The 22,000-nt window shown below is 50.1% G+C and overlaps 1 protein-coding gene across 2 annotated transcripts in view; it reads right to left on the bottom strand.

The window, feature by feature from the left end:
* SAMD10 (sterile alpha motif domain containing 10) overlaps nucleotides 1-20,334 on the bottom strand; it is a 63,190-nt gene extending 42,856 nt beyond the window's left edge. For both annotated transcript variants that reach the window (XM_083507742.1, XM_083507743.1), the window contains exon 1: nucleotides 18,774-20,334. In XM_083507742.1, coding sequence (XP_083363868.1) covers nucleotides 18,774-18,885 — 112 coding nt within the window. In that variant the 5' untranslated portion in view covers nucleotides 18,886-20,334. The remainder of the gene's footprint in view (nucleotides 1-18,773) is intronic.
* Between the last annotated feature and the right edge of the window lie 1,666 nt (nucleotides 20,335-22,000).

Raw genomic sequence — 22,000 nt, forward strand, 5'->3', positions numbered from 1 at the left:
GAGGAATGAAGGACACAGCATTGGTGTGAGAGAGACAGAGAATTACTTTTCAGCATTACATTATTATTTATTAAATTTGTATATTATTTATTAAATTTGTATAAATTTGTATGGTGCTTTGCAACATGAAAATATAAAATGAGAACACAAAGTACACAATTACACAAAAATAAATAAAACCCTCCCACAAGCACATTTAAAAGCCCATGGAATGTTAGTCAAATAAATAAATAAATTATTATTATTATTATTATTTTATTATTTATACTCCGCCCATCTGGCTGGGTTTCCCCAGGCACTCTGGGCGGCTCCCAATCGAATATTAAAAACACAATATAGCATTAAACATTAAAAACTTCCCTAAATAGGGCCGCTTTCAGATGTCTTCTAAAAGTAGGATAGTCCTGGTTATGGAGTAATGTTTACATCTTGCACCTAAAGTTATGCAAGAAAGGTGCCAGGCTTGCCTCCCTGGGGAAGGGCATCCCACAAGTGGGGAGTCACCACAGAAAAGGCCCTACGACACTCTCATGGAGCAGGCACGTGAAGAAGGGCCTCAGATGATGATCTCAGGGTCCGGGTCAGTTCATCTGGGGAGAAGCAGTCCTTGAGTAAACAAACATAGGATTGGGTCGGCTCGCAAATCTGAGTCACGTACTTCCTTGCTGAGTGCAACCCACACAACAGATCACATTAAAGTGCTTCGGAAATAGGCCAGTTAGCCTCCGGATCCTACGAGCTATTTATCTCCAGGCGGGGAAATGGATTTGTGGTCAGGAACGACAAGCTAGGTGCATGTACTTCAGTAACAGGCAACAAAGAAAATCAAGAGTCCCCTGGGATTCCTTTGGAAAGGAGAATCAATCACATGGATCCAGCGCCTTCCCAACGCAGCTTTTTATGTACTAGCTGTACTTGATCAGAGAACCAGGCGGGAAGGAACGCTCGCTGTGGTCTGACTTCTTTTCTTCGGCTGAACATATTGGTTTTAATCCCTCTTCCGTGAGAGGTAACAAACTCGGAGCATCATTAGCAGAGCAGCTTTCTTTCCAAAGGAGAGACTGTTGGGTTCTTAAGAGTCAAACCGGACGTGATGTTTATTGTGCGAGTGTAATTACGGTGTATACTTTTTGGTTTAGTGCACAGCATCCCTCGAGTTTCCTCAGGAGTCTGGGAGGTAGGGGAAAAAAGTAAAGGTAAAGGGACCACTGACCGTTAGGTCCAGTCGCGGACGACTCTGGGGTTGTGGCGCTCATCTCGCTTTATTGGCCGAGGGAGCCGGCGTACAGCTTCCAGGTCATGTGGCCAGCATGACTAAGCAGCTTCTGGCGAACCAGAGCAGCGCACGGAAACGCCATTTACCTTCCCGCCGGAGCGGTACCTATTTATCTACTTGCACTTTGACGTGCTTTCAAACTGCTAGGTTGGCAGGAGCTGGGACTGAGCAACAGGAGCTCACCCCGTTGCGGGGATTCGAACCGGCGACCTTCTGATCGGCAAGTCCTAGGCTCTGTCATTTAACCCACAGCAGAAGTTTAACTCATCGTCTTGCTTGAGATGCAAGAAGCAGCTTCAGAGACTAGGTTTTTACAGAGACACTGGCATAGCAGTTAGACTGTGGGACTAAGACCCAGGAGACGAGGATTTAAATTCCCGCGTGGCCATGAACCTCACAGGACCTCGCCAGCCACTGCCTCCGCATCAAATATATCACAGGGTTTCTGTGATGATGAAATGGAGAGAGGGAGAACCACGCATGCCACAATGAGTTCCTTGGGGGGAAAGCGGGATAGAAACGTTAGGATATTCGTAATCCTATGTGGTCCAGAAAATTCTCAGGCTGATCTTGCCATAGGAGTACAGTGGTGCCCCGCAAGACGAATGCCTCGCAAGACAGAAAACTCGCTAGACGAAAGAGTTTTCCGTTTTGGAGGTGCTTCGCAAAACGAATCTCCTATGGGCTTGCTTCGCAAGACAAAAATGTCTTGCGAGTTCCTGCGGGGTTTTTTCCCTCCCCCCCTTTTTCTAAGCCGCTACGCCGCTTATCAGCTGATCCGATAAGCCAATAAGCCGCTAAAAGCCGCTAGTAGCGCTAATAGCGCTAATCCGCTAATCTGTCAATGGTCTTGCTTCGCAAGACGAAAAAACCGCTAGACGAAGAGAATCACAGAACGGATTCTTTTCGTCTTGCAAGGTGTTAAGTCGTGGGTTGACATAGCAGCCGGCACAGCGATTTCTTCAAGTAGCTCTTTTATTCTGGTAAGCTGAAATAGAACTGACTGCGAACAGCTCAGCCGGCCTGTATTTATAGGCAGCCGGCTGTCAACATTGTAACCACAACAGCCCAGAGTTTCCCGCCTAAAATAACTGCCGCGGACCTGAGTGAAAACTATCTACAGACCTGAGTGAAAACTATATACAGTATCCCCCTGTTGGCCCAGGGTGAAACTACACTACATAACACCCCTCCCCACCGAGATAAGGCGTTAGTTACAATCGTAATGGTTTCCTTATATACAGCACCACGCGTAATGGTTCAATTAGGCACAAAAGCATATCGGTTACATTTCCCATACTTAGACCAACAGTGATACCTGTCCAACAACATAGTCCTTTAAATAAGTTGGGCGCTTGGAAACTCTGCCAGACCGCCGGGGACTGGTAGCCAAGTCCGGAGGGCCACACAGTTCTTGCTGAGGCTGTGGTGCGACCCTAGGTGGCGTTGGAACCAACTCCCCTGGATCCGCTGCTGTGGGTGGAGCCTCCGCAAGTGGAGTGGTCTGAGTCTGTTCTGAAACGGCTTGGTTCGGCTCCACGCTGGCAGTTTGCGAGGGAGGTGTAAGTGGGGCCTCGCCATCTGTACGTGTCTCTTCTGGAGCCGCAAGCGCAGTTGGGGGCACCTCGGTAGTGTCCAAGTCCCCAACCCTGCGCCTAAGCTGGTCTATGTGCCGTCGCCACAAGCGTCCGTCTTCGAGTGCCACCTGGTACGAGCGAGGTCCAGTGACTCCCACTACTGTGGCTGGCACCCAAGGGATGTCCCCCACATAGTTCCGGGCAAAGACCTGGTTTCCTGGGACAAATGACCGTGGTGCGTTGGCACAGCCTGGGGGTTCAGCCACGGCAAAGTCTGGGTGTAGCCGGTCGAGCGGTGACCTGAGGCGGCGGCCCATAAGCAGTTCAGCAGGACTCCTCCCTGTGGCCGCATGAGGGGTGATGTGTTGCACGAACAAGTATTCGGCGACCCGCTCATGCCAGTCTCCCCGGTCCAGGCGTGCCAGTGCCTCTTTTGTTGAGCGCACCATTCTTTCCGCTTGCCCGTTGCTGGATGGATGAAAAGGTGCCGTTAGGGCATGGCGGATGCCCAGTCCCAAAAGATACCGCTCAAAAGTGCCTGATGTGAACTGTGGTCCGTTGTCAGAGACAAGAACATCAGGACACCCATGCGTTGCAAACAGGCCTCGCAGCACCCGGATGACAGCTTCGGTGGTGGTGGAGGGCATCAGGGCGACCTCCAGCCATTTGGAATAGGCGTCCACCACTACCATAAAGGTCCGGCCGTGAAAGGGGCCAGCCAGATCGATGTGCACCCTCGACCAGGGTGTCTTTGGCGTCTCCCAGGTGTGTCCCTTAGCTGCCGGTGGTGCAGGCCTCGACTCTTGGCACGCTTGACAGGCGGACACCCAGGCAGTGATGGCATCGTCCATATTAGGCCACCAGACGTAACACCGAGCCAACGCCTTCATTTTGACAATTCCCGGGTGGCCAACGTGCAGAGCCTCCAGGACGCGCTGACGGAGTCCTTGGGGAATCACGACGCGGTCTCCCCACAGCAGACAGCCGCGATGAGCTGAGAGTTCATGTTGTCTGGTTGCGAAGGGCTGGAACTCTGCTGCAAAAGGCCCTTGTGGCCACCCCCTCCACACCCAGTTGAGCACCCGGCTGATGGTGCGATCCTGGGCAGACGCGGAGGCCACAGTGGCAGCCGATACAGGCGCTGCCGGAAGATCCTCAATCAGAAGGAGTGATGAGGCTGGAGCCGGGTCTTCCACAAATGCTGGAAGAGGGCAACGGCTGAGGGCGTCGGCATGGCCCATCGATTTCCCCGGGCGATGGATGATCCGGTAGTGGTAGGCAGCCAGGAAAACAGTCCATCGCAGCATGCGTGGTGAGAGGACCGGTGGAGTTGGACGATCACCGGCGAGGAGGCCCAGGAGTGGCTTGTGGTCAGTGATGAGGTCAAAAGTCCTGCCATAGAGGTATTCATGGAACCTCTTCACTCCAGCCACAAGTGCCAATGCCTCCTTGTCGAGCTGGCTGTAATTCCGTTCCGTCGGAGATAGTGTCCTGGAAAAGTAAGCGAGCGGTGCTTCTCTTCCATCTGGAAAACGGTGACTAAGGACAGCACCTATGCCAAAAGGTGAGGCGTCGCAGGCAAGGACCAGCGGCCTGGATTCACTGTACTGTACCAGCACACTGTCTGAAGAAAGGAGAGCCTTGACCGCGTTGAAGGCCGCCGTCTCCCGATGACCCCAGGCCCAAGGCGTCTTAGTGCTAAGGAGTCGGTGAAGAGGCTCAGCCACTGTGGCTTTGTGGGGCAGGAACATGTTATAAAAGTTCAGCAGCCCCAGGAATGCCTGCAACTCCGTTTTGTTCTTTGGGGTGGGGGCCTGCTGGATAGCGCGGATCTTGGATGTGGTTGGATGAAGGCCGGAGGCATCGATAAGATAGCCCAGGAACTCTACCTGTGGAACGGCGATCTGGCACTTCTCCCTCTTTACCTTGAGCCCGGCCTCCTGGAACCTGGTCAGCACGGCACGGAGGCGCTCGAACAGCTGCTGGTGTGAGTCTGCAGACACCAAGACGTCATCAAAATATGGTACCACGCCCGGAAGCCCTTGCAGGAGACGCTCCATAAGGCTTTGGAAGATGCCAGGAGCCACACTCACCCCGAACTGCAACCGGCGGCAACGGAATGCCCCCCGGTGGGTGACGATCGTCTGGGCTTCAGCAGTGGCATCATCGACTGGCAGTTGTTGATAGGCTTGGGCAAGGTCCAGCTTAGCGAAGACCTTACCCTCACCCAGGGAATGCAGCAGGTGTTGGACAACAGGAACCGGATAAGCGTGCTGCTGAAGTGCCTTGTTGATCGTGCACTTGTAGTCAGCGCAGATTCTCACCGATCCATCTGGCTTGACAGGCGTGACGATGGGGGTTTCCCACTTTGCGTGGTCAACCGGCTCCAAAACTCCTTGGGCGATCAGTTTGTCCAGTTGTTCGTCCACCTTAGCCTTGAGAGCAAAGGGAACCCGGCGTGGCTTTAGCTTGATGGGGGCGACTTGTGGATCAAGGCTAAAGGAGATGGGCGTACCTGTATATTGCCCCAAGGTGCCGTCAAAAACCTCGGCAAAGTCTTTGACCAGACCCTCAGTCTCTGCGTTAGAGATGCAGTTGATGCCGGTGACTTCCAGGCCGAGGGCATTAAACCAGTCTAGCCCTAGGAGGCTTGGCCGCTGACCTTCGACCACCACCAACCGGAGCAGGCCCGAAAAATCCTTGAAGGCGATCCGGAACCGGCCAACGCCTACCACGGGAATGTCGTTTCCCTGGTAGTCTCTCAGGTGTACGCGGTGAGAGCCGAGTTGCCTTTTGGACACTCTGGGTACCAGTCTTTTGATGGTGCTCCATGACACGATGGACAGGGCAGACCCGGTGTCGATCTCCATGTCACATGGAGCTCCTTCAATGAGCACCGTGACGTTCAGCTTGCGTCGCGTAGGCGAGTCGGTTTGGCCAATCGTGGTTCCAGACGGGCAGCGGCAGTTGGTGAGAGCGAAACAACTTTCCTTGGCAGACTGGAGTGAAGACTTGGACTTGCGAGTCGATGAAGGGGGGGTGTCAGACGGAGCCGATCGGCAGACCTTAGCGATGTGGCCCCTTCTGGAACACTTCCTACAGATGGCGTCTCTGAATCGACACTTGGCACGGGAATGGTTGCCTCCGCAGCCAGCACATTCCGGTTGGCCCTTGGACTTCTGTTGGAACTTCCTGCGCTCCCGCTTTGTCTGGTGCACGTCATCGTCTTCACTGGAGGATGCCTCATCACTGCTGGCCTCTTCATGATGCACCGGAACTGGCTCCCTAGCAAGACGCGGGCTGCTGGACTTGCGGATCTCCTGGGCGGAGCGTTCAGCAGCTTCTGAGGCCACAGCCTCCTCAATGGCTTTCTGTAGCGTGAGGTCTGGCTTGGCTAGGAGACGCCGTTGCAGATGGATGTCCCGGACCCCGCAGACGATTCGATCCATCAGGGCATCGTCTAAGTCTCGGAACTCACAGTGCATTGCAGCCTGTCGCAGGGCGGTGGTGTAGTTGTTGATTGACTCCCCCTCTGCCTGGTTCCGGTGGTAGAACGCATGGCGGGCAGCAATCTTGGACGGCTTCGGTGCGTAGTGGTTGCGGAGCTTCTCTTGGATCGTGTCCCATGGTGTTGCCTGGACTGCTTCAGGCGCAACCAATGCTCGGGTCGTCTCAAACACCTCAGGCCCACAGAGGCTGAGGAATAGGCCCCGCTTACGCTCCTGTGATACTTGCGTCAGCTCGTTGGCTTGGAGGTAGCAGTCGAACCGAGCGAGGTAGGAGTCCCATGATTCAGAGGCTGGCGCAAACGGCGGTAGAGGCACAAGTGACGCCATGATTCCGATGCCGGCGTGAAGGGCGATGGATGGAACACAGTGCTCCAGCCAGAAGAGTCAGCTCTGAATTGGTTCTGCCCAGTGATTTCGCTCAGTGATTTCGCTCTGTGATTCAGCTCAGTTCAGAGGCTGGCCGCATCTGGCTGTGCTCTGATGTCCATCGATCCCATCCTCGTCGCCAGTGTTAAGTCGTGGGTTGACATAGCAGCCGGCACAGCGATTTCTTCAAGTAGCTCTTTTATTCGGGTAAGCTGAAATAGAACTGACTGCGAACAGCTCAGCCGGCCTGTATTTATAGGCAGCCGGCTGTCAACATTGTAACCACAACAGCCCAGAGTTTCCCGCCTAAAATAACTGCCGCGGACCTGAGTGAAAACTATCTACAGACCTGAGTGAAAACTATATACAGTATCCCCCTGTTGGCCCAGGGTGAAACTACACTACATAACACAAGGCACCACTGTAGTAGCAATAATACAGTGGTACCTCTGGTTGCGAACAGGATCCGTTCCGGAGGCCCGTTCTCAACATGAAAGGAATGCAACCCACAGCGGCGCGTCTGCGCACGTGCGGGTTGTGATTCGCCGCTTCTGCGCACGTGTGTGACATCATTTTGTGCGTCTGCACATGCGCGAGTGGTGAAACCGTTTCCGGTACTTCCGGGTCGCTGTGGGACGCAACTTGAAGAAATGTAACATGAAGCAAACGTAACATGAGCTATGACTGTAATAATAATAATAATAATAATAATAATAATAATAATAATAATAATAATAATATATTATTTATATCCCACCTATCTGGCTGGGTTTCCCCAGCCAGTCTGGGTGGTTCACAATAGAATATTAAAAACATGATAAATACAAGGAGCCCAGGAGAAGATCCCTGTCTTAAGAGTCTCACATGATGCGGAAGGAGATGGGAGCAACAGCATTCGTAAGGGCTCTCCTGGATCAGACCAAAGACCCATCTGGTCCAGCAATCTGTCTCCCACAGAGGACGATGGCCGGATGCCTCTGGGACTCCCACAAGCGCAGTGCGGGCGCAAGAGAGCAAGGCAGTTCAGTGCGCCTGCTGAAGATGCTCCTCTTGCACAGCAAGCTTGGCATCCGTCTTGGATTTTAAGTGATTTTATGTATGTGCTGCTGTTGTCAAAATGTTTTCTTTCTTTTTCATATGATAGAGCAGGGTCAAGCCCCACATTGGGCAAACGATTCCTGCATTGAAGGGGGTTGGACTAGATGACACAAGGGGTCCCTTCTAGGATTCCATTAAAAGATGCTTTTATATATGCAACTTCGTATGTGTGTGTGTTGTTATATTGTAAATCGTTTTGGGATGCCTCATGGGAAATAATTCAGAACTGAAGTAAACAAATTAAGGCACAATATTAAGTAAACAAATGAAGGCGGCTAGGACCCACGTACCTACGGGACCGCCTCTCCTGGTATGCCCCACGGAGGACCTTAAGGTCCACAAATGACAACATTTTGGAGGTCCCAGGTTGCAAGGTGGTTAGACTGGTCTCAACTAGGGCCAGGGCCTTTTCAGCACTGGCCCCGATCTGGTGGAACGCTCTGTCCCAAGAGACTAGGGCCGTATGGGACTTGACATCTTTCCGCAGGGCCTGCAAGACAGAGCTGTTCCACCTGGCCTTTGGTTTGGACTTAGTCTGGCCCTTATGTTTCCCTCCCCTTATGGTCTTGATCTATCGGCTATTTTAAAATGAGGCTGCATTTTAAATTGCATGTTAACCTGTATTTTAAATTGGTTTTCCCTCCCCCTCTTCCACCCCTTATTATGTTTTTACTGTGATTTTATTGGTGTTAGCTGCCCTGAGCCCAGCTCTGGCCATGGAAGGTGAGGTATAAATATTTTTTTAAAAAAATTATTATTATTACTATTATTATTATTATTATATAGCTTGGATCTTAGGGCTAGTCCTCACTGACGGATCTGCACTTTAGACTGTCCAGGCAAATGAATGAATGCTCCTTTGATGCAATTCACATATATATGTATAAATATTCCTGACACATAGAAAACTAGCCAGCTAGGGCAGTGCCTCCAAAATTCTCTCCCAACTCTGCACTGGACCACATGAATATTGCTGAAGGTGACGGCAGCAGACCACGGAACCATTTCTAGTTTTAGATGCTGACTACGATCCTTTTTAAAAATTAACTTTGAGTCACTATCATTTATTTCTCCAAGGAAGACAGAGCCTTTTTCCTGTGTCAGTGCCGATCTTTCCTGCTCCCCCTTCCAGGTGGAATGCCAGGATCTAAGAAGAACGATGGAGCAGTCACCGTACTTGCCCTTCTTCAAGCACACACAGAGAAAGTCACTACCACATGCAGACTGAAAAAAACAGGGCTTTTTAATCCTTGTTAAGGCCTTGGTTTGTTGTCGTTGTTGTTGTTTAGTCATTTAGTCATGTCCGGCTCTTCATGACCCCATGGACCAGAGCACGCCAGGCACTCCTGTCTTCCACTGCCTCCTGCAGTTTGGTCAAACTCATGCTGGTAGCTTCGAGAACACTGTCCCACCATCTCGTCCTCTGCTGTCCCCTTCTCCTTGTGCCCTCCATCTTTCCCAACATCAGGGTCTTTTCCAGGGAGTCTTCTCTTCTCATGAGGTGGCCAAAGTATTGGAGTCTCAGCTTCATGATCTGTCCTTCCAGTGAGCACTCAGGGCTGATTTCCTTCAGAATGGAGAGGTTTGATCTTCTTGCAGTCCATGGGACTCTCAAGAGTCTCTTCCAGCACCAGAATTCAAAAGGATCCATTCTTCGGCAATCAACCTTCTTTATGGTCCAGCTCTCACTTCCATACATCACTACTGGGAAACCCATAGCTTGAACTATACGGACCTTAAGGCCTTGGTTGGCTTTGCTTATTTGAGACCATTGTGTTTTTTGTTTTCACGGCAACACGAGTCGCCTAAGGTGGGCTGTGCCCCCAAAGGTGGCACAAAATTTTAGGAGCAAACAAACTCAGCCTTGAGTGCCTTTACGGAAAATCCATTTACTCACACAACTTGTGATCCTTTGACCTTGCTGCATCCTGTGGATTCTTAATTGGCAAATTTAACAAGTGTCTCTTTCCTCCTGCAGAAAGACAGCTTCAGATGCAGTGATAAAAGCTTTTCCTTTCTGCAGCTCAGGCCAGTTGTGAAGTAGGGATGGGGAACTTTTCTGGGCCATATTCCCTTCCGGGGGCCACAACACAGTGTTGGGCAGGGCCAGGTGCAAAAAAGGGGCAGAGCAAGGGATATACCTTTTTTTTTTACCTATGTACAACACCTATGCAAAAATTCACATGATTTTACAAGCCTCCCCCTCCCCACAACCAATACATCTCTCCACCCTCCTTCCAGGTGAGCAAGAGGCATTAATATCACAGTTCAAGGATGCATCCCAGCCAATCAGAAGTGCTCGAGGATGGGGGCGTGGCCTGTGGAGAGTCTGGAGGGCCACAGAGAGAGATGTGAAGGGCCAGATAAAAGAAAGTACTTTTTCATGCAGTGCAGAGTTTAACTATGGAACTCACTTCCACTGGAAGCAGTGATGGCCACTAACCTGGATGGCTTTAAAAGAGGATTGGACAAATTCATGGCTATCAATTGCTACTAGCCCCAGGACTGACCTGCTGGGAGACGAAGGGCCCTGCCCTGCTTTTCTCCACCTGGCATGGGGCAGGGCCCAACAGGCTCCATAAAGGACTACTGCTGCTCGACAGAGAGGCTCCTTTTTTAAATATTGCTTTTATTTTTATCTATTTATTTATCTATGTCATTTTAAATTGTTATTGTTACAGGTAGGTAGCCGTGTTGGTCTGCCATAGTCAAAATAAAAAAATTCCTTCCAGTAGCACCTTAAAGACCAAGGTGCTACTGGAAGGAATTTTTTTATTTTAAATTGTTATTGATATTCATGTTGTATTCTTAGTTTTAGATTTTATGATTTATATAGAAATTGTTTCCAATTTATATATAAAGGTAAAGGAGACCCCTGACTGTTAGGTCCAGTCGTGACCGACTCTGGGGTTGTGGCACTCATCTCGCTTTATTGACAGAGGGAGCCCCGGCGTACAGCTTCCGGGTCATGTGGCCAGCATGACTAAGCCGCTTCTGGCGAACCAGAGCAGCACATGGAAACACTGTTTACCTTCCCACCGGAGCGGTAGCTATTTATCTACTTGCACTCTGACGTGCTTTCGAACTGCTAGGTTGGCAGGAGCAGGGACCGAGCAACGGGAGCTCACCCCGTCGCGGGGATTCGAACCGCCGACCTTCTGATCGGCAAGTCCTAGGCTCTGTGGTTTAACCCACAGCGCCACCCACATCCTGGTTGTGTACCTTTTGATGTGTTTTACTTATTGCTTATGACTTTTGTTACGTTGGTAATTATGTAAATCTTGCCATGTTGCAAGCCGCCTTGAGCATAGTTTTAACTATGGAAAGGCAGCATACAAATAAAATGATGATGAGAATGATACTCTTCCTCCACTGGGTCAGAGGCAGTAGTGCTTCTGAATGCCAGTGGCTGGAACCACAGGAAGGGTGCGGGTCCTGTGTTCGAATCCTGCTTGCTGGTGCCTGTCTGGTCACTGTGAGAATAGGATGCTGATTCAGAAGAGCTCTTCTTGTGTTCTTAGAAGTTCTTAGAACGAACAGAAAACATCGCAAAGCATTGGAAGACCCAAGATCTACCCACTCTGGAAGAATGGCAGATGAAGGTGATAGACTATATGACATTGGCTGAAATGACTGACAGAATCCGTGAACAGGGGAAAGAGACGGCGGATGAGGACTGGAAGAAATTTAAAACTTATCTCAAGAAATACTACAAAATTGATGAATGTTAAAATGTTGAGGTTTTTGTAAGAAAAGGAGATTACAGCGACAAAAGATTAAGTAAAAGAAAAGAACAAATAAGGGATAAATTTGGTGAAATTAAGTTTAGGATTTGCTGAAATAACTTTGGAAATTGGGATGTAGAAAGGGGAGGTTTGGGGGAGTCAGAGAAGTGAGGTTTATGAAAAAAGGAGAGGAAATTATACATGTTTGTTTGTTTCTTTATTTGTTTGTATTGTTTATAAGAACTTTGTAAAACCAATAAAAAAAATCTTAAAAAAAATAGAAGGAACAGAAAACAGATTGATAACAGCACCCAGAGAGAATCAAAGGAAGTGGAAGGGGAACGTTTGGGAGGGAGATATAATAATAATAATAATAATAATAATAATAATAATAATAATAATACCAAACAAGAGAGGGATGAGAGAGAAGTAGCTTACTCCTGTGGGTTCACTCAATAAGCAAGGCCATTGCACCTGCAATCCAAAGCCCCTCCCCTGATTTTTATAACATTCAATGAACTAACACTACGAACTGGATTGATCTGTGTGGTTTGGAATATCTCCCAAGGAATTTGCATACACAGCAGAGAAAGACCAGGGAGGAGGGTTTGGAGGAGAGGGAAACCACAGGATGAATTTGTTAGGCTTCTTTTGCAGGTGACAAGTCCTTTATATTAATGTGTTGAGGATCTGGGTGGGGGAGGAGAGGAATAAAAGCTCTCCAGCGGCCATTCAAATCAACTGGAAATGAGGCAGGAGAAGAAACCGTTTCATTTTCACCCCAAGAGAGACCACTTAACGCCTGCAGGTTCTCAGACTATTCTTACATGCCCTGTGGAGATCGCCTTCGTTCCCGGCTGAGGTCTCTATTTTATTTTTTATTTTATTTTTTGCAAAGAGAACAATTGGGCTGTGTTTGCCTACTGAGCCCAGAGGTGTGATCAGAAAGGACAACTTGACCCCTTTCTTCACCTTCCCGTCTGAAAGAAACAACTTTGCAACCGCGACATCTTGCTTCGCCAGCTCCCGGCGTCAGTCTCCTCTGCGTAAATATTATGACAACCTTTCTTTCTTTCTTTCCTTTTTTGAGGGGTAAGACACTCAAATTGCTGTTACATTGTAAAACACGATGGGGGCATTATATCAAAGGGCTTTTTTTTTTTGCCGGGGCTGCACTTGAGCCAATGCTCAGCCCAAGAACTTACTGTTCTGGGGTTTGGCTATGGAATATGCGAGTAATAAAAAGAAAATACGAGCATGTGCAAAGTGCATTTCAGCAAGTAATCAGAACCGGCTCCCACATATCTGGGAGTAGAAGCTGCCAGAAAAGATAATGCAACTTCTATCAGGCCTGAACTTGCTCATAATATTTTTAGTTGCAATGAATTTGACATAATCCTTGCCTTTTCTAAAAACCAGCTGGGCTAGCAGCCAGGTCCAAATCTTACAGCAGCATCTTGGAGTTCACCAATCTCTGGCGAGATGCAATCTCACTAGGAGGCATGGGTGAGTCACTTTCTCACAGTCTTGGTTCCTTATCTGTAAAATGGGAATAATACTGAGTTGAGTCACGGGGCTGGCTGTCCTGCCTCAGCCTTTAAGGCTAGGATGGGCTGCTAAGCGCAAACCACAGCAAGGATGTGATGGAAGGACACCGGCACCTGCTCAGCTGGGAAGAAGCATGAACCGCAGAGAGACATAGCCAGAGCTTTCAGCACTTGGAGCAAAACAGCTGCAATTGTTTGATGGCAGGGGCTGTTACTTCCCTGACCTGCTTACCCAGCCCCCCTTCCACGCTAGAGAGACAGCGTGTCACAATGGTTAGATCGCTAGACTATGGCTGCACGCACACCGGCCAGATAAAGCAGACGGCTCCCGCAAAGAATCCTGGGAGGTGTAGTTTGTTAGGGGTGCTGGGAATTAGAGCTCTGTGTGTGGTGAACTATAATTCCCAGGATTTGAGAACTACAATTCCCAGCACCTGTAACAAACTGGGGCCGTCGCCCCCCTCTTTAGTGCTGTAAGTAGGACACACCGCTGTTTAAACAACTGGGGCGGCTGCCAACACATCCGGCCCAGAAGCAAACCAAAGTGGCTCACAGATCAAATGGACTAGTGACTTGATTTGGGGAAAGGGGAATTTATATTGGTTTGGTGTTGATGCGGATGTGTTGCTTTCGTTCGTTACAGCAGGATCCCCTCCCACAGGTGCCTCACTTGTCTCAAGCTACCTAGGGCCATCGCCATTCCTCTGCCTTACATGAACCACATGCAATATGTTTTAGAATCGTAGAGTTGGAATGGGTTCCCTCAGGGTCATCTAGTCCAACCCCCTGCAATGCAGAAATCTTTTGCCCAATGTGGGGCTCAAACCCGCGACCCTGAGATTAAGAGCCTCATGCTTTGTCAACGGAACTATCCCTTCCTTGCAAGAATGTCGTGAGGGCTGATGCCTGGAAAGCACAGTTGGTCAGAGCGTGGTGCTAACAACCCCAAGGTGGCAGGTTCGATTCCCATATGGGGCAGCTGCATATTCCTGCACTGCAGAGGGTTGGACTAAATGATCCTCTTTTTTATGATATTTATTAGAAGTTTAAAGATTACAAAAGAAAGAAAAAAGAAAAACAATAAAAAGTTTAACAGAACATACATTACAATACATAAAAAGAAAAACATAAAGAAAACAATACAACAATACAGCAAAAAGAAACAAAAACACTAAAACACACATCCAGTATTCCATATCTTTACCTTTCATTTACTTGTTTCATCGACCTCCTCACACCTCCCTTTTTTGTATTCTAATTCAATTAACTATTTCAGCAAATTCTTTCTATAATTTATCTTAACGGTCTAACCTTAATTTTTTTCATTTTAGCCCATTATCAATCAGCTTTTTACCATTAAATTTTAACCCATTTATAACCCTTTTTTCATATTCTCTTAAATCATTACAGCTGGAAACCCCTTAATTGCTATCCAACATCATTCTATCATTCATTAATTTTACAATATTTCTGTAGATAGTCTTTAAATTTCTTCCCATCTTCTTCCACCGACTCTTCTCCCTGGTCTCGGATTCTGCCAGTCATTTCCGCCAATTCCATGTAGTCCATCACCTTCATCTGCCATTCTTCCAAAGTTGGAAGGACTAAATGATCCTCAGGGTCCCTTCCACCTCTACAATTCTATGACAGTTGAGATATTGCATGTGAAGCACTCCGGGATAGAACGACCTTAGCGCTACATGCTTTGTACAGGAGAGCAGCCTCAAACATCATGGCTGCATGGCTTGAGCTGTAAGGGAATAAAGGGTCCCTGCAGAGATCCCTTTCCTTCTGCGTTCCTGATGATTTTCACTCATGATGCTATCTGGGCTGTTATGCTTTCAATGCCCTCTGCACCTGCAAAAGTTTCAGAGTAGACATACGGCTTTGTTTCCAACAATTATGCGGTAAGAAGTGTTGCAGAACTAAAAGCAGAAGGGCATGTGGGTGGTCAAGCATAAATCCACAGCTAATGCGCCATTGAAGGGACGTGGGTGGCGCTGTGGTCTTTGTTTTGGGCTTGCCGATCAGAAGGTTGGCGGTTTGAATCCCCGCGATGGGATGAGCTCCCGTTGCTCGGTCCCTGCTCCTGCCAACCTAGCAGTTCAAAAGCACGTCTAAAAGTGCAAGTAGATAAATAGGTACCACTCCGGCGGGAAGGTAAACGGCGTTTCCGTGCGCTGCTCTGGTTTTGATGTTCCGTTGTGCCAGAAGCGGCTTATTCATGCTGGCCACATAACCCAGAAAAACTGTCTGCAGACAAACGTCGGCTCCCTCCGCCTGAAAGCGAGATGAGCACCGCAACCCCAGAGTCGTCTGCGACTGGACTTAACTGTCAGGGGTTCTTTACCTTTAATCCACCATTATTTATGTCAATGATATGTTGGAAGGATACATCCACAAAAAGACATCAGTCCGGAAGGGCCCAAGAATTACTGGGATCAAATCTCAACCTAGCCAAACACTCACGAACAACAACCAGCCTCTGCCTGTCTATTCATGAGGATGTTGCTCAACGGAACTTACTCAAGCGCTACATTGGTATCCTGTCCTTCAAGAATCATAGAACTGTAAGGGATCCCAAGGGTCATCTAGTCCAACCCCATATAGAAGCAGCATGTATGTTCCCCATCCACCAGCCTCACAACAACCCTGCGGGGTTGGTGGGTGACTAGGACAAGTCACTCCATTCAGTTTCATGTCTCAGATATAGGGGGCCAACCCCAGATTGCCCTGGTCCTAGTCTGAAACTCGGCTCTAACCACTATGATACACTGTCTGCCAGTGCAAAAGTGGTGGCGGGCAGCAATTATGTCTTCTCCTGAGACCTCTTTTTCCAGTTACATCAGAGCGAATGGAGAAAAAAGGAGGAACTTCTGTTCCATTGGCTTGCGCAGAAGGCGAGAAAGTGAAAATGGGGGTGTCTCATTGGTCCCACCCCACAACATGACATCGCAAGGGTCCAGGCTCCAGGAAGGATATTATGGGGCCCATGCAGTCTTTCAGATTTTGTCTGGCCTCCTCCAGGAAACCCATTTACTTGCTTTCCCAAATCTTATGTGGGCTTTACTCATTCATTCTTATCTGCCTATGGGGGGTTTATACGATAGTGAGCATTCATTCCCATTCGCTTGCAGGGGGCTGGCTGGCTGGCTTGCTTGCTTGCTTGATCTATTTATCTATCTATCTATCTATCTATCTATCTATCTATCTATCTACCTACCTACCTACCTACCTACCTACCTACATCTTCCTCTTAATTGTTCATTCATTCTCCCCCACACACACTTTGCAGTGTGTTTTCCTGCCAACTTCCTATCCACCAAAAGTCCTTTTTTAAAGTTAATTTGCTCTGTTAGGGCAACAAGAGCACTTTAAATCCACTTTAACTGCGGAAACCTAGATTTTTGGTATGTCTTTGGATCCTTCCCACAAGGTGTCAAAAATATTGGGGTACAGTCCCATCATCCCTGACCTCTGCCCGACATCTGGATGACCACAGTTTTCCCCCCCCCACTCTCACCCCAAAGGATTTTCTCCAATTAGTTTGGAGGGCCCGAAACTCTTGCCCCACATATAACAGCTGCCTGTTCTGCATAGTGTGCTGGTCTAGCCCAGAACGAACATGGACTGCTTTGTACATTTTAAAGCACCGTATAAATGTGACGGCGTTACTACTGCCGTTGTCGTGCATCGCTGCGGAATAACTACCACCCCAGGCTCCTTCCTCGCAGTTGCAAAACGCTGACCAGAAACCCATTTTGCTCCTTTTAAAAGAGGTTGGGGAGAACCTTGATGGAGACCACTCTTTCGCCACTCAGAGCTTGACAAGGTCATCAAAGGATGTCGAGGGATACGGGGATCTTGAGATTGCTCCTCTACTGCCTTCTTGCCCCTCTGAGTCTCCGAACCGCGCGTGCACATTTACTCTGAATTATTCAGTCTGGAAGATTGCATGGAAATGCTGTTTACACACATCTGCGAGTCCTCAAGGCTTGCTCCCAGGGTAATTTTGTTTAGGAAGGGTATCTGTCCCTAAATATGTATGTGCGCTCAGAATTAAGTCCTGCTGAATTCAGTGGGGCTTATTGAAAGAACCATAGCTCAGTGGCAGAATCACACCCAAATGTCCCAGGTTCAGTTCCCAATGACATTTCCAGTTAGGGCTGCGAGAAACTCCCATCTGAAATCCTGGACTGCAGCTTCTGATCAACAAAGACAAATAACCGAGCTGGATGGAACAACGCTCTGTATAAAGGGAACCTCCTTGTTTAGGAAATGTCTGTCAATGCTCGGTGCACGTACTTGTGAATGAGTACTGTTGCAAGCAGTGGGAGTTACTCCCTCGTAAACATGGCTGGCATACGAGCTGCAACATTATTTAGTTGCCCTGTGCTTCCAACAACCAGGAGCCTTCCAGATATTTTGGACTTCAAATCCTATCGGTCTCGTCCAGCACAGCTGTTCTAACTGGATGCAAGTCTATTCTTTCTCTCTCTTATCGCACTTTACAGCTCTCACATTGGACAGGTAGAATATACTCTGCTTTGGAAAACTCACAGCACACCACAGAAGGTCTAATTAGAAGCGAAGCCTCTCTAAGGGCTGGGAATGGTTTTCAGCAATTTGGCAAAACTCAGGAATGTAAAAAGCACCTGCAGAGCAAAGAGTGCCCCTGACCATGTGCAGAATTGCAGTCACTCCCACACTGAATAACCTCTACACAACATCTGAGGGTACCCAGGCCGGAGACTGGGGCTTAGCAGGCTTAACACCCACAACCTTTTTTTTTATTTAAAGAGATTAAAACAGCCCCCACAACACAGTGTTCCTTATGCCTGAGATACAAGCATTCCCAGCGGCAACCTCTCTCCTTAAATCTGCTGTCAGTTGGCAGTCTCAGACACTGCCCATCCCATACAGGTCAATTCAGGAGCAGAAGCACCCCCAGCTCAAGGAAGCTGGCTCCCATGCAAATGTGCCCAGGGATGCCAGTTTTTCATTTTCTTCACTTAAAAATGCCCAGGACAGCACCCACCACCACAAAAGCAGCCAAGTCACAGAGCCTCATTTTCACCTCTGACATTGGAATCAGAAGCCAAGAGGGCCACTGAGCCTGTGCAGAGTGCTCCCCGTGCACGCATGGGAGGACGCCACAGCAACCTACCTAGACAGCAGGGGACGGCTACCAGGTCAGACATCTTTTCAGAAACCCAGCGCTGGGGAGAGTCCGTGCAACCATTCCCTCCCTACACGGGCACATGAAGCTACTCGCAAGCATCGGGGCACCTTCCGAGCCCCACACCACCTCTTCTGCCCAGCCACCTACGCGCATCAGAGCCTCAGGCATGCTCATCCTTCATCCGCACCCGCAAGACGGAAGAATAGGTGGCGACCCCCAGCCCTTCACCTCCCTTTCTCAGTCTCTGAAGCTCTTGTTCCTCATCCACACACCGTGCGCGCCTAACTTAACACGGAGGTCGAGCAAACGCCCTCCGGAGTCCCAGCTTGCATGCGATGATTAGAAGAGCCCCGGAGGGCACCAGCCAAGCCCTCGAGCCGGACTCGGAACAAAGAGCTCCCCCGCTCACCTGAGAGCCACAGGCGAGGGTCGCCAGGTACCCAAAGCTGCCCAGGCGCGCGCCCCGTGACGGCTACCCCCGCCGCTTCCTTACCTTCCATCTCCTTGGTCTCGCCGCAGTTCATCGCCAGAGCCCGTTCATGGCCCCCTCCCGTGTCCGGCAAGGGGTTGCCTTTGGAGCGGAATTCCGCGAACATCAAGCGCATGCGGCCCGAGGCGCGGGGATGGGCGGCGGGATTCAGACGATCGGCGGTCTCGCGCAAAGAGCTCCGGGCTGGGCGGGGCAGGGCAGCAGGAGCCCGTGTTGCTGCCGCTCGTGTGGACGGAGCCCGGCGCTCTCCTCCTCTCCACGTTCAAGACACTTCGGCAAAGTGGCCAGCGCTCGCCTTGCGCACCGCCTATCACTGCAAATCCGCCTCCTCCTCTTTCCCTCCTCCCTTCCCGCTTTTGTCTCTTTCTGTCTCTCTCTCTCCTACTCTCAAGTCACCCGACGACGCTGCTGCTACTGCCGGATCGGAGGGAGACGATGCTCAAACACGCCCCTCGCCGACATCCCTGCAAGGTCATCCTCGCCGCCGCCCGTGCCAGCCCCTGCCTCGTTGCGCAGCGAGACGCACGGCAGAGTCCAACAACAAGGCGATCATTTCGCCTTCGCCGCCTTCGCCGCCGGTCCTCCCACCCCGAGCTGGGCGGGGAAGGGCCGCGGACGCAGCAGCTGCCTGCAAGTCCCGGACAAAGCCCGGCAAGCAGGCGAGGCGTGGTGCTGCTGGTGGCGGCGCGCCTTGGAGCGCCGCTGCGCGCGTCTCCAGCGCGCCGAGAGCCCTTCGCCGGCGCCTGGGCTGGGCCCAGCAGGCACGACCCCGGCTCCGGCAGGGAGGAGAAGCTCTCCGCGAGGTTGCGAAAGGAGGAGGAGCCGCGGGAGGCGGGAGCCGCCGGGATCGGGCCTGCAACCTGCCAGGGAAAGGAGCCGGGAGCCGCACGGCGTGCCCGACCGGGAGGTGCTTCGTAGCGCGGCTGGCGAGCGCGCGTTGGCAGTAGGCGAGGTCAAGGCTCGCGGGCCACCTCTCGGCCGCCAGGCCAGCGTGGGCACCATCCGGCCGGGTGCTGGCTAGCTCCGGCGAGCAGCAACTCTCCCTGCGCGATCCCGCCCATCCCACCGCTGGCTTTTCCCCGGCGGCCACCGCCCCGAAGGGCTCTCGGCTTGGCCGGCTGCCGCGCAAGGGCGCTCTCGGGGAGGCCTCCGCCGTCGCCCCGCGCTTGGGCGCGCACGTGCTCCCGCTGCGCACACGCCCCGATCCGCCTCGCCCTGCCCTGCCTCTGGTTGGGCTGGTTTTCCCAGCCGTACCTAGTGTTATTTATTTATTACCCCACGCCTTTTGCAGTGCAATACTATGCATATCTGCCCAGATCAATGGCTTACTCCCAAGTAATCCTATGCACGCTTACCTCGGAGAGCAACCCAATCGAATTCGTTAGAACTTCGTGTAGGCATCCAGAGGGTTGAATTGATTAATCTTTTAGTTTTTATTATTATTATTATTATTAAGAATGCCCTTGGCTTTATTGTTATGGGGGGTGTTTTAAATTACAGACTGTCTTTTCTTAAGCTGCTTCTCAGCCAATTTCAGAATTAAAATAAAATAAAACATACTCTGAGATCGGAAGGAAGCTCATCTGCCATTTAGCCTCAAGCCACCATAGGGGAGGGATCAGCTATTATATATTTGTAGCCATATGCCAACGTCTTTCTAGAGTTGCCTGTTTTATTCCTCCCTCTCTCAGTCCTTTGTTTCCTCCTCCCCCCCCCCCATTAATGGTTGCTATTAGCTAGTCGGTTAGGGATAAGGCGGGTGCCATCCAATGTACACAGCGCTTGACAACAGCAGTCAGAGAGACGGGGAACTAGTCGCCTCCTGAGGAGCTGAGAGACTGTGCCTTGACAGCAGGGAAGTCAGAGGAACATAGGAAATAGAAGAACACAGGAAACTGCCTTGCACTGAAACAGACCATCTTAATCCATACTGTCTTCACTGGCCAGCAGTAGCTCTCGTAGGGTTGAAAGGGACCACATGGGTCATCTAGTCCAACCCCCTGCAATAGGAAATTTTTGCCCAAGGCAAAAACCCATGACCCTGAAATTAAGAGTCTCATGTTCTAGCCTTCTGCATGCAGTGCCATCGCTCTACCCTGAGCTACACCTCTTCCTTGATGAAGGAAGGAAGGAAGAGACACTGTGAGGGATGTAGGCTTGCAGAAGTGTAGTTAGAGCTGTGGAAGTTTGGTTATATTGGGGCAGGCATGGCCACACGTGGCCCTACAGCTGTTTTGGGACTACAGTTCCCATCATCCCTGACCACTGGTCCTGTTAGCTAGGGATGATGGGAGTTGTAGTCCCAAAACAGCTGGAGGGCCAAGTTTGGCCAGGCCTGGAATGCCTGAAGATTTAAGGCATACAATGGACTGTTTTGCTAAAGTAACCCTGAGAGCAAAAATTGGGCTATCCAAAGAAGGCCCTGGATTACAGTCATATCTCATGTTGTGTTTGCTTCAGGTTGAGCATTTTCAGGTTGCGTCCCACAGCAACCCGGAAGTACCGGAACGGGTTTCATTCAGGTTCTGTTGCATGCGCAGACGCGCAAAATGATTCATGCGCAGAAGCAGCGAATCGCAACCCACGCATGCGCAGACGCGGGTTGCATTCTTTTCAGGTTGCGAACGGGCCTCCGGAACGGATCCCATTCTCAACCAAAGGTACCACTGTACTTACTCAGGCAACAGAATCACTGCTGAGTGTTCCAGTGATCTATTATGTCTCCACTTGTGGATTATTGAATGCACCATTTGTAGCGAGCATATGGAAGGGAGCGTGTGTGATGAAAATACAATACAATGACTCCCAGCGTGCAAGAATATTGCAGAAGGCCTCTATGAAAAGCCATAAAGCAGAAATAGACTTCAGTGTTACGTATTATGGCTTCTTCAACCCATAAAAATGGTCAGAGGGTGGCTGTTTCATATCTTTGAACCCCAAGCACATAGAAGGGGGTCCCGTTTTTACAGCAAAAGGAGCGTGTGGTCCAGGGTGCCAAACATCCTTCCCCCCCCCCCCCCCGCTTATGTCCCCTCAGGTATTTTACCCACATCACATGGGGTCACTTCTGGCTGAGGATAAGACTGCTGGTAGAGGGGTGGACAAGCTGCAGGGTGAACACATAGCAGCATGCTAGAAACTCAGATATATATTATCTAGGTGCCAAGTGGCTCCTGAAACCAGGGTTATAATTGCCAAAACAGAATGTCTAGTTGCCATTTGGGGGCCAG

Source organism: Podarcis liolepis, assembly GCF_965112155.1.
Source record: "Podarcis liolepis genome assembly, chromosome: 6".
NCBI lineage: Eukaryota > Metazoa > Chordata > Lepidosauria > Squamata > Lacertidae > Podarcis > Podarcis liolepis.